Consider the following 12587-nt stretch of genomic DNA (forward strand, 5'->3'; position numbering starts at 1 on the left):
GTCAGGGACTTACCCCACGTGAGCTTCTGCTCAAATAAGAGTTGGGCCCCAGGCTGGCAGTACAGGGGTGGCATCTGAGAGACTCTGCTCCCTCTGGGGTCCTGGTGGTCCAGCTGCCAGGGCAGCAACTTTGTGGGCAGACCTGGGGTCACCTGCAACTAGGCTCAGAGGCACCTCCAGGAACAAGGCGGGGCTGCCAGCCCAGATGTGGAGGCCATCCTAAAATGGGCCTCGTTTTCTGTCTGTGAAGGATGCTGGCTGAGGTAGAGCGCCCAGCAAGCGGCTCTCCCCTCTGGGCCTTTGCTCTCAGAGCACCACCACCCTCCCCCAGCTGCCTGGCTTTGACCCACATGGATAACTGCCAACTTCTGGGGCAAGACCTAGGTTAGAGAGCAGCGCCTCCATGAAACCCTGCCCTGGAGCCCGTGCGTCCCATGAGCTCGCTCGCACGGTCACAGGGCCTCCTCTTGGGTCAATGGAACAGAGTGGGGAGGAGCCTCAAGTTAGGCAGACAATCCCCAGCCTTTTGTCCTTATTAACTGTGGCTGCTGGGGTCCCCTAAGTGCCCCCTGCCCAGCCCGGGCCCACACTCACGTTGCGGAACTCTCGGAAGGGCACGAACTGCACGATATCGCGGGCGGCCTCCTCCCCCGTGTGGGAGCGCAGGGTGCGGCTGTCGCCGTCCAGGAACTCCATGGCAGCGAAGTCGGCGTTGCCCACACCCACGATGATGATGGACATGGGCAGCTTGGAAGCCTGCACCACGGCATGGCGCGTCTCCTCCATGTCACTGATGACGCCGTCCGTGATGATGAGGAGGATGAAGTACTGCTGCAGGAAGGAGACAGCCAGGTGCGCTGAGGCCCCTGCCCCTCCCCTTCCCCAGCCCCCCTATGCCCCCAAACCTCCTGACCCCTGGGGAGGAGGGCAGCGCTCCAGAGGAGATAGCTGCGTTCTTGGCAGTCAGGCCCATGGCTGGGGAAGGAGACCCAGTCTGGCCTCCCCGGACTCAGGGACCAGCCTCCCTTGCTCTGCTTTGCCTGCACAGAAATCCCTGTGAGCCACTCCTGCCCCATCAGCATGGCTGGCCTCTAACAGTCGCACTGGTCATGTAGGCGGATGCTTCTGGGACCGCAGGACTCTGCTGCTAGTAAGTAGACTTGGGGTCACACAGCAAACAGAGCATCAAGCTATGGTATTAGTTCTGCACAGGTCTTTAAATTCCACAAACGGTACCCAGCAGAGAGGCCCAATTTGATTCAAGCCTGCCTTTAACACCTACCGTTTGCTAACCTTCCTTCCTACAGCCAGGAAGTGCAGCCCTTCGGGGCCCCATGGTTAAGCTTCACTATCTGGTTGGCTTTGTTGTATTTATTTTTACTGTTACTCTCTACAGACGGCAAGTGTAACTTTTTACTTAGATGGGCTACAGAGGTTCCTGATGAAATTACTTAAAAACACTAATTAGCATGGGTGGTACATGGCCATAGCATGAACTGCGAAGGTGGGTAGGTGAATGAGACTCAGGAAGGCTCACTGGCTGGTTTGGGCAGAGACCCAGCATTCCGAGCAGGCTGAGACCTCAGCTTCAGCTTGGCCCTCACCTTAGCACTCTCTGGCCCCTTTTGGAGGAACATGGTTTTCCTCCTCTATAAAATAAACAGAAAAGCCCTATGTGGCCCTAAAACTCTGAGGCTTTGCCTTCTCGCCTGATCCTCTGGAGAGGCAATGGGGGACCCATCCTAGTCCAGGTCATCGAGGGCAGACCCAAGCCAGACCCCAGGTAAGCACCTGGCCTTTCAAAGCCATTTGCTCCCTGGGGAACATACAGAGGCTCCAAGTTCAGCCTCCTCGGAGGCCCTGCTCTCCTGCTTGTACCTCACGGCTGTGGCCCAAGCGAGCGAGCCGAGTAGAGGCATAGACACACCATTCTAACCCCCCTGGCTCCCTATGCCGGCCATGCAGCACCTTCTGCACTGTGCCTTTAAGAGACCTAGCCCTAGGCTGGGGATACCTGTTGCTATGGAGATGGCAGCCTGGATCCCTGCAGTGGAGGGCAGCTGCTGCCTGCCCCCCTCTTCTCCCCTGCCGCCCTCGGTGGTTGGGGGGCCTTATAACCCAAGCTACACCCTTGTCCCCCTGTAGCCCTCCATTGTTCCTGGGGACCTAACCTGGGGGTAGGGAGGAGGCCTGGCCTCAGTCAACAGGTTCACCACTCAGGGGGCAGGACTGGCCTCCCAACGAACCTCTGGGCTTTCCCCTTTCAATCAGCCACACCTCTCCACTAGGAGACTGGAGCCCGCGGCCCCCAGGCCTCCTCCCCAGGGAAGTGGGCACACACAGGACCTGTGTTCCCTCAGGACCTCGGGTACCAACTGGCAGGGTGATGAAGTCCCTGCTAACACAGCACCCATGCCCAGTGCTTGCCCTCCTCACACTGTGATTCCCACTTTAGAGATGAGGAAAGGAGCTGAGAGCAGTTCAGGGACTTGATAAAGGCCTCACAGCTGGGAGCTGGCCGTGTGGATTCAAACATAAGCCTTTAAAGCTGGGACTCTTTCCCCACTGTCCTCCTCTACCACCTGCATTTTGGTGGCCTGGCCTCTCCAATAGTGGAGAGGGAGGAGGTTTCTGCACCCTCTCACCCCACACCCCGGGTCAGACAGCCTCAGTGTCCAAGATAGCAGCCCAGGAAAGAGCCCAGAACCATGGCACTGGACATTAGCCCTTGCTAATGTGCCAGCCAGACAGCCATAATGCTCACGACCATGTGCCCAGCCTCCGCTAACAAGTCCTGGGCTCCTCGCCCACTCCAGGCAGAGTCCAGGTTGTCCAGGAGCCTCTTAAGTTCCACTACAACCCCAGGGGTCCACCGTCCCACCTCCAAGACAGAAGTGGGAGAGGGCTGTGGAAGAGGAGAATAAAGGGCATTAGCAGGAGGAGGGAGGAAGGGGGCTCTGCTGTCCCCACAGAGAGTCCCGGATCTCCCCAACCCCAAGCTTTCCTATCTCCATGCCCTTCCTGATGCCTCTCCCCTTGCCTGGCATATGCTTCCAGCCACTGCTCCAAGACCCATCTGAGCGTCCACACCTCCATCCCAAGCAGATGGAAGGCCCTCCCCTGCCCTGAGCTCCACTTCCCCTGCCAGCATAAGGTCTCCTCTGGACACTCCTCTCCCCCCACACCCCGAGGGCTCCTCAAGGCAGCGTCTTCCACATCTCTCAGGTCTGGCCCCCTGTTCCAGCTCCAGAAACACAGCCGGCCAACATTAAAACTCCTGTTACAATTCAAGGATGGAGTATCTTTTGCTTTTACCCAGAGGTTCTTCAGGCTTCTGGGACTGTGAATAGTCACTTCCCCTAATGCATTTAACATGTGATTTGATTTGTAAAAAATCGACCATGACAGTTCCAGGCAGTCTGGGGAAGCTGCTCCCTCACTCATTTCTGGAAGCTGACTGAAGACTCAGGCAGGGGAGGGTGGGGAGGGATTCCTAGGATAACGATTTCTTAGCTCCCCCTCCCCTGGGGCAGCAGATATCTAGGTAGCCAATGAGGAATGGGCAAGACCCAGGGTTTCTGGGCAGAGGGAAGGTCCCAAGATGGGGGTCCCCTGACCCCAGCTGAACCTCTTAATACCCTTCATTGGCTGACTCCCCTTAGCCCTCAAGAGAAAATCCAGATTCATCACTGGCTCCCAAGGCCCTGTGGTTGCTGGCCCTCATATACCCCCACTCACCCCTCCGACGTCAACACTCCTTCCTTCAGTTATGTCCAAACGCAGTGCCTCCTGGCCTTTGCATACGCTGTTCCCTCTGCCTGGGGCACTCCACTCATGGCAAACCCTTAAGCATCTTCCAAGCCTGGACATTACTTTTCCAAGGAGCCTTCCCTGAGCCCCCTAGCTTGGGTGCCCCTTTATGATCCTGTACCTCTGTCACCACGGGATTGATCGCCTTGCATCCACAGCTGGTTTCCAGGCCGGGCTCCCCACTAGCCTGCAAGCTCTGGAAGGGCAGAGGCCGCGCATCACCATCTCCCCCAACACCACACAAAAATATGCTCCGGGAAGATGGGTTGTGTGTGTGGAGGGGGAGGGGGAAGGCCCACACAGAGAGACGCCTGCCACCACCTGCTCAAGTTCCTGTAAGTGGGCATGCATACATCTAGGGACAGGGAAAGTGAAGCCATGCCACGTATGGCCCCTAAAGTAGCCGTGCAAAGTGTCAGTTAATCCACAAATTATTTTCACTGTGCTCAGGTCATCAAGAGGTGACCCCAGAAGATCCAGCCACCCCCATTTCTTGAGTGTTCACTGTGTGCCAGGCACCGTGTGGAACAATTTATGTGCCCAAGTGGCTGAATTCTCCCAGTGTTTCTATTAGGCAGCTACTGCTGTATCACCTCCGAGGTACGGGTGAGGAAACAGGCTCAGAGAGCTTCGGCCATCCGCCTTGGGTAACATGGCCAGGCGAGTGGAGCAGCTGGGGTCTGAACAAGGTCGACGGGCCCCATGGGGCAGCTCACCCCTGGAGCACAGGGAGATGCAGGACAGAGCACGACCAGAGTTGGAGAAGCCTAGCTGTGTGGACATCGGGGTGGGAGGGGCTGAGTGAGGCGCTCTGGTCCCACTCCTGCTTAGACATGGCCCGGGTCACACAGGGGTGCAGGGTAGTGCTTCCATGAGGGTGAGGGTGCCAAGAGGAGGCTGCCTCTCCGGGGTTGAAGGACTGGTTTGTGACAAAAGCGCCAGGGGTGTTGAGATTAGGGCTGGACAGAGAAAGGACCACGTTTCCCCTCTGGGGAGCCCTCAGCAATTATTCCCCAGAATACAAAGTCCACCTTCCTGGCCTCACCCAAGGCCCAAGGGCCCAAGGCCCCCGGCACACCTGGGGCCTAGGAGACACAGGCACCTCTCCCCCACAGGGCTGCACGCCTTGCCCAGTCCTGCCCTGACTGCGCCGGTGGGGCCTGGCAAGAGCACTGGCTTCGCTCATGCTCCCACCTGCGTTTCTTCCTTTCAAACAAGCGAGCAGGCCTATGTTTCCAGCCCTTTGAAAGCTGGCTCAGGTGGGTAACAGACTGGGCAGGACAACAGCCTGGTTCACAGAGGGCAGGCCTCCAGCTGGTGCAAGTCCAAGGGCTGCCTCCAACCAATTCCAGCCCTGCACCCCAAGAATTAAAAAGTAGTCCCTCCCAGGCCTTGCCCTGGTTGCCATACCATTCAAGTTGCCCCAGATCCTCTCAGATCCTTTCTTTCTCCCATCTCATCAAGGAGAGAGGCTCAGGGCAGGAAGCGGGCTGGTCTCAGGCCCTCGGCCTGGCAGGGCTGGCACTAGAGCAGACTCTGCTCCCTGAGGAAGACCTGGGACTGCCTTCCTCCTCCCCTGACCTGCAGGCCTACCTCGTTCCTGCTGTCCCGGCCTCTGCCATCCTGTCCACCTGGCCCTTCTCATCCTAGGTGCAGACCCCGCACGATGTCGCTAATCTGACCACCACCACCTCAGAGTAGGTCCTGTTAGTAACCCCATCGTACAAACAAGGAAACAGGCTCAGCGAGGTAACGTGATTTGCCCAAGTCACAGTGAGGAAGGCAGTGTGGACAGGATTCAAACCCTGGCAGCCTGAGCCCTGAGGCCCCTTCAGCCTCCTGCACAACTAGACCGTGTCCTGCTGTCCTGCCCCCTCAGGCCAGCCCTGGTGTCCTCTTTCTCTCTCATAACCCCCACCTCCTCCATCCTTACTCTCCCTTTCCCTCTGGGAGAGGCCCTGGCTGGGTCCCCTCCTCCTGCCCCTCAAGTCCTGCGTAGCGCCCAATCCAAGGCAGGGCCTAGGACAAATTCATCCAGCCGCAGGCCTGCTGAGCGCCTGCCACAGGCCAGCAGGGGGTGATGGCAAACACAACAGCAGCAGCCCTGGCCCGAGGGGCTGAGAGTCATGGGGTAAGACGCACCAAACAGACCAGACACAGAGTAGCCAAACAGATGCTGCTGCCAGCCTCGGAGCCTAGAGAGCAACCAGAGAAGGAGAGCAACTTCCCGGGGGTTGTCAAAGAGGGCCACAGCGGGGGCATCTGAGGGGACCCTGAGGAAAGGGTAGACCAGCCAGGCAGAGTGTCACCAGGGCAAAGGCTCTGTGAGGGGAACAAGCTTGTGTTTGAGTGACAGGAAGAGGGTGGTGGTAGCATCACAAAGGGAGGACTGTGGCGGGGAGAGTAGGAGAGGAGGTGTCTGGAAGGGAGGGCTCTGACGTTTGCTGTTAAAAGGACTCTAGGCAGAATAGATTGTAGGGTCCAGAGGGGTGAGGGTGTGGCTGTGGTGTCAGATGACAGAAGACCGTTTTGGAGGTAGAATGAAAAGGACAGTCTAGAAGGGACTTGGAGTGACTCTTCCTTTCCGAGGGGGAAGCCCAGGAGAAGGGCTGTGGCTTGTGAGGGTCCCCTGGGGGGAGTGGCCAGGCAGGAGTCAGATCTAAGTCTCCTCGCTGGAAGGTCAGGCTCTACCACCCAGAGCCAGGAACCGGGTTTCCAGCCTTGGCTTGAACCTGACCAGTGGGCCTGAGGACAGAGCCTGGGAAGTACTACTAAAGACATTGCCCTTGGGGCCCGGAGAGAAGACTTCCCAACGGTCGAGTCAGGGCAACTCCTGGTGGGGGAGGGAAGACTGGATCAGGGGACCCTTGGCAAACCTCAACACAAGCATTTGGCCTGAGGCCAGGAGGCAGGGAGATGACCAGGGTTCCAGATGCCCATGATGGCCATCTGCCATGTATTCCAGATGCTACACAGTAGCCCTGGCAGCGTCCAGCCAGGCCAGGCCCTCACCTCATCTCTGGGCCAGGACCAAAGCCAGACAGTGCCCCAGTGGGTAGCTTTAGGGCCTGCAAGGACGGCCATCTCTTGGTATCCATGTATCCCAGGAATAACAAATACCCCCTGCCCTGGGGAGGCACCTCCCAATGACCACCACCTTATTTGCTACTAAGCATCAACAGAAGCACTGTGCTTTTCCAAGTCTGTGCTCCAGAAAGCCAAGACTAATCTAGCTGAGCTTGGTCCGACCCCTTGCCAGACCTGTAGGTAAACTGAGGCACAGAAGGCAGAATATCCAGCTCACCAGGCGCATGGGGGTGGAGGGAGAGTGGAGTTGGAAAGATGGACCTGGGGCTGGCCCTCCCTCACATCAGGCAGGGAGGGCCCAGCCAGGGCCAGCCCTTTCCCACACGGCCATGCTGCTGGCTGCCTACTCACCGTGGCTGTCTGCTGTTGTGTGGCCTGGGCTGCAAACCGAGCCACATGGTTGACGATAGGTGAGAAGTTGGTGGGGCCGTAGAAGCGGATGTGCGGCAGGCAGGCCGAGTATGCCTGGGCGATGCCATCCACACCTGCCATGAGGAGAAGACTGCATCAGTCAGGTCCCCCGGCCCTTCCCCCACCCTTATCCCATTTGCAGACCCTACTTTATTTCATGCTCACCCTAAATGCCCCTGTGGTGGCCAGTGGGGGTCCCATGAGATTAGAAGCTCCCAGAGGGCAGGGCCACGTATAAGGCAAAGAGCCCTGAATATGGAGTCAGGCATACCGGAGTTTAAATCCTGCCTTGGCCACTTCTTAGCTAAGGCAAGTGATTTAATCTTTCTGAGTTTGTGTCCTGGTCTGTCAATGGGACTGATCATCTTCACTCTTGGGCAGTTGACAGGAGGGGACCGAGCAGGCTCTTCACAGAGATGGGACCCGGCAGCCAGCCATCGTGAGGTCCATTCTGGACATGCTATGGCTTTTGCTGAGGGTTGCTGGGGGACAGGGGGAAAGGACTGGTTTGCACAGCCCCTGCACGCAGTAGATGCTCTGTAAACGGCCACCATTATGAGCCTAATAGCCCACTGCCCTGTGGTCCTGTCCAGGAGGCCTCTGGCTGGGGAGGAGGTTGACCAACCTGATTTTGGACAAAGTCTCTAGAGACCAGCTCCAAACTAAGCAGAGCCCAGGAACAGTAGAGGGGCTCCATTTGTAGCCAACAGACAGACGCTCGTGGCTTCAGAGTCACAGCATCATTCCCAAGCTGGCGACTTGATGCATTTCCCTTCCAAGTGCAAACAGGGCCCAGCTTTGGGAAACCCCAGGGAAGGCAGATGCTATACCCAAACCTAGGCTGGAAGTTCTCGCGATGGCAGGGACCACCCTCTTCCGTACCCACCTGGAACCCCCTTCTTCCAATAGTTTAAATGATTCTGTAGGCTCAGAAATTCTCTTAGGCCTCGGAGGGGGCAGGGCTGAGCACAGGCACCACACTCGCTGCCTGCCCCTTTTTCTCCCCTCCCCCCACCCTTCTACCAACCCTCAGTCCTTGGGGCCAAGGCTCTGTGTGGAAGGCTCAGGGAGCAGGGTGGGGTTAGGGCTGGGTCCTCCCAGCAAGGGCAGGTGGGAGGTGAGAGGCAGGCATATAATTTGCCACCCTCACCTCCTCCTGTCCTACACAGGGCTTCCTGTCAAAGCTTCCCTGACTTGTCACCCGACTACCCAGTGAGGAGAGCTAAGCAGGTGAGGAGGCAGAGGCCCAGAGAGGTGCAGTGATCTCTCCACACAGCCAGCAAAGGGCAGCAGCCGGCCTTGAATCCAGGACCACCTGACTGCAACCTCCAGCTCTTCCCCATCAGTCATTATGAGCAAGCATGAGGCCACGGGGAAGGGAGACAAAGACAAAGCCTATACTCTGCCCCTCCCACTGTCAGTGCAGAGTCAGGTGGGCTCAGCACTCACCTGAGCAGAAGGGGTTCGTGGGGTTGAAGTTGATGGCAAACTCATGGGAGACCTGAAAGGCAGAGAGAATGTTGAGCTGAGCCGCAGCCTCCTGGCTCCAAGCCCCACCCACTGCCGGGCCAAGTCTCTCTCTGGGGGCACCGGGCTCCTCAAGCCCCATCCCCACCCCCAGGTCAAGGCTACTGATCCCCCCCCCATCTTCTTTCACCTCCACTGCAGGGGCTGAGCCACACAGAGAGGTCTGACTACCCTCATTTCGTAATGGGTGCCACATCACCCCAATCTCTTGGGGGGGGGGGGCGTCATGCTGCTGCGTCTCCTCGCCCCACTAAGACAGTCCCTACGTGGGACAGAGAGGCTTCTGAGGGCATCCAGGTGGGTTCTAGGAGCACCCGGACTGCCCCTTTTTAACATGCCATCACTGCCATTCCATTTCTCGGGGCCCCGAGGGCTTCCCTGCAATTTAACAGCACGAGTGCTAACAAAGGAGCCCGCATTATGCCAGCCAGCCAAACTGGGGATTGTCGGACAACCTGCTCAGAGCTGGACTGGGGATGAGGAAGCATAATGGGGCCAGAGGGATGCGGGAGAGGGGAGATAGGAAGGGCTATCATAGTTTCCCTGGGGCCAGGTCCGGTTTCTCTGCCTCCAGACCCAGTCCCCAGCCCTATGGGTCATCCTGCACACTCCCGATCTGGGAACACAGAGGAACAAGAACTAGACACCATTCAGGGCCGCGGAACCCAGGCCTCCAATGGGGCCCTCCCCACGCTCTGTCCCGCAGCCGTCTCACAGCCAAAATCCCCACGCAGCCCCCCCCACCACATGCCACCCCCCCACATTTAGAGTTTTGCAGGCATCCCCTCACTCCTGGCAATGACCTGATGGGAAAAGGCCTGTTATTATTACCCCATTTCCAGACATGAAATAGACCCAGAATGGTCTAGAATGTTCCCAGGCTCTCACGTTGCCTGAAGGACAAGGTTGGGACTAGAACAGAGGTTAAGCTGCTCCCAAACCCACTAACCTCCGAAGGCGTCCCTGGCGGTAGGGGTGCGGAAAAGGACTCCAGCTTGTTTGCGTCTGCGCCATGACCTCCCTCGGGGCTACGTGTTCTAGGCCCCGAGGAGGTTAATGTAAGGCCGCACGGGAATGCAAGAGGGCTTGTGCTGATCTTTTTAAAGTGGTGCACAGAAGGCCCTACTTGAGCTAACCAGGAGAGAAGCACGCACACAGAGGGCCCCACTTGAGGTAACTACCCTGCGACCTTACCCCCAGGCCCCTTACTCTGGAGCAGCTGTGGTTGAAGATCCTGCTTGCCCATCAGGTTACCCTCAATCAAGTTGTGTAAACGGGAGCGGCCCGCTTCGTTTTTCCATCCTAAAGCGACTTCTCAGGCTGGAGGATACTTTACCGACCCTCCTCCGCCTTCTCACACTCTTCCACGGGTTTTTAGTTAGGAAGGTGAAGAGGTCTAGGGGAGTATCTGCCGGGTGAGAGCTTTAGTCTGGGCACAAACTGTCCCAGGCGGACTCTAGCTCCGAGATTCTCCATGTGTGATAGAAGGCACCAAGTCCGATGTGCCCATTTCACAAGGAAGCAAACTGAGGCCCAGAAAGGGGAAGCCAGGTGCCAAGGCCACGCAGCAGAACAGGCCTAAGACCCAAGCCCCTCATGCCTCCAGAGGGAGTTGGGAGTCCTGGCCTTGCTGAGCCCTCCTGGGCCAAGAGGGACGAGACAGCTCGAGGAGTTTGCCCAGGAGGGCCCTATGGGTGACTGGGTGGCCTGAGGAGAAGGCACGTCGCTGTTCTGGGCAACAGCTTTTCTGTTCTTTGCTCCCTCAACCCTAAAGGCTGGCATGGAGCCTGTCCCCTAATGACTGTCTCGGGCCAGCTCTCTACCCTGGGGCCCTCTCCATCCTGACCCCAATCTGGGCTCCAGCTGTGGGGGCTGGAGGTCCTCATTGCCATGGCAACTTCATGAGCCTCTATAGAGATTAAGAGGGGGGCTTGTACCGAGGGGTTGAGAGAGGAAAGTGGTTGCCAAGGAAACAGGCCTCCATGGGCCAATGACTTCTTGCAAAATCAGATTTTAGGAAATTTTAGAGACCACGGGGGAAAGCCCCTTCCTGATAGGAATGGAGTCATCTGTTTTCTCGGCCACCCAAACTCTTTATTCCTCACTGCTTCCCCCCCCTTTCTTTGCAGGAGGGCTTGGTGGTCCAAGTGGGTGGGGCAGCAGAGGTCATCCATCCAGCCCAGATGCCCCTCAGGTCACCTCGTCCAGCAGCTCCATTTCACAGGTCAAAAGACTGAGGTTCAGAATGGGGCAGGGGATGCCCAGGTGACACGGGTGAGCCACTGGCACAGCCAGAACCAGATCTGGGAGACACGAGCTCAGGGGCCCAGCCCCCTCCCATGCTTGCTGCCCTGTTGTGCCTAAGCAATGCCAGTAAACAGGACAAGTTCCCTGGAGGCCATAAGCCAGATTAGGGCCCCCCTGGGGCCTGCTGGCCACAGGTCTTTGTCCTGGGACTCCCTGCTGCCTTGTGACAATCAGTGGATCTGTTCACCCAGCCTGGCCCGAAGTCAGTGAGCTACTTAAGATGTTGCTCCCTGTGGCCTGGGCAGGGGCAGGGCCTGGGGGAGGGAGCTGAAGGGGCTCCAGAGGGACTGTCCTCTCTGAGCCTCACCTACCCCATCCTCACAGAGGGGAGAGTCATGGACTGTGCATTTCCCACCGCAGACCTTTGCACACCTGCTCCTTCCTGCCTCATCCCTCTCTTCATCTGACCAACTCTGGCTCCTTTTGAACATCCAAGCCTTCATGTCACCTCCTCAGGAAAATGCTTCCTGAGTCTCTCAGCCACCGCCCAGGGTAGGGGTCTGCTGCGGGCACAGCTGGCCCAGCCCCAGGGAGGACCGAAGGTCCCAAAGCACATGCTCCTAGGGCCCTCCCGACTGTTAAGTCCTGGAGGGAAGCGACAGACAGGCAAACCCACGCGTACAGAGGTGACCATAAAGTTCCGTGAAGACAGTGCCCAGGAGGAGAGGAGGGTTCCACATGAGCTCCCTCAGGGAAGGCCTCCCAGAGGGAGTGATATCTTGGCCTCCAGAGTGGGGAAAAAAAGGGAAAAGGAACAAGAGGCCAGGGGAAGGCCACGCGCAAAGGCCCTGAGGTGGGAATCAATGAAAGAAGGTTCAAGAGGCAGGAGCAAGAGCAGCTAGAATAAGAGGGAGGGAAGGGCCTGGGAGGGGCTGGGAGGGGCCAGGACTGGCATCTGCCTTCACCCAGCCTGGCTCCCACATCCCTCCTGGCGCCACCGGGCCCTCCAGCCTGGCCAAGCCCAAGCCGCCCCAGAGTTGCCCTGTGACATTTCCAAGGAGGCTTTTGAGGGAGAAAACATCTCATTCAGCCAGAGTTCTTTCAAAGCCGGCTGGTGTCCTAGCAACGGGCTCAAGCTGGGCCTGGCCGCACCAGCCTGCCCTGCCCCCAGTGGCATCACTGTCTGCCCAGAGGCCCAGCTTTGCTCCTGCAGGGTCCTGCCCCCACCCCACCCCCCAACCCCGCACCGTAAGGTGGCCAGGAGGCCACAGAGTCGCTCCCTAAAATCCTAGAGGAAGACGGTCCTCCCCAGAGAGGGCGGGAGGGCAATCCTCACTCCGGAAGCAGTGTGGGTCACAGCAGGGCAGCAAGACAGGGCACCAGCTGAGACACCTGTGCAGGCTTAGGAACCTGTGCCCACAACAGCCCCAGGCTTCTCACTGGAGAGGCGGCAGATTCTGAGAACAAATGGAAAAGTCCATCTGCCCTGCTGGAATCCAGGCTCC

The 12587-nt window shown here is 58.2% G+C and overlaps 1 protein-coding gene across 5 annotated transcripts in view; it reads right to left on the bottom strand.

Annotated features, from left to right (window-relative positions):
• Positions 1-9: 9 nt before the first annotated feature.
• Positions 10-12587, bottom strand: part of CPNE2 (copine 2) — a 46737-nt gene continuing 34159 nt past the window's right edge. For 2 of the 5 annotated variants that reach the window (XM_029924905.1, XM_029924906.1), the window contains exons 13-18: positions 8758-8809; positions 7249-7382; positions 3932-4006; positions 2765-2905; positions 595-831; positions 10-242 (exon numbers count right to left, since the gene is read on the bottom strand). In XM_029924905.1, coding sequence (XP_029780765.1) covers positions 165-242; positions 595-831; positions 2765-2905; positions 3932-4006; positions 7249-7382; positions 8758-8809 — 717 coding nt within the window. In that variant the 3' untranslated portion in view covers positions 10-164. Of the gene's footprint in view, positions 243-594; positions 832-875; positions 2906-3931; positions 4007-7248; positions 7383-8757; positions 8810-12587 lie in introns of those variants that run through there. The other 3 variants (XM_029924907.1, XM_029924908.1, XM_029924909.1) reach the window with 3 other exon arrangements.

Source organism: Suricata suricatta, chromosome 16, assembly GCF_006229205.1.
Source record: "Suricata suricatta isolate VVHF042 chromosome 16, meerkat_22Aug2017_6uvM2_HiC, whole genome shotgun sequence".
Taxonomy (NCBI): Eukaryota; Metazoa; Chordata; class Mammalia; order Carnivora; family Herpestidae; genus Suricata; species Suricata suricatta.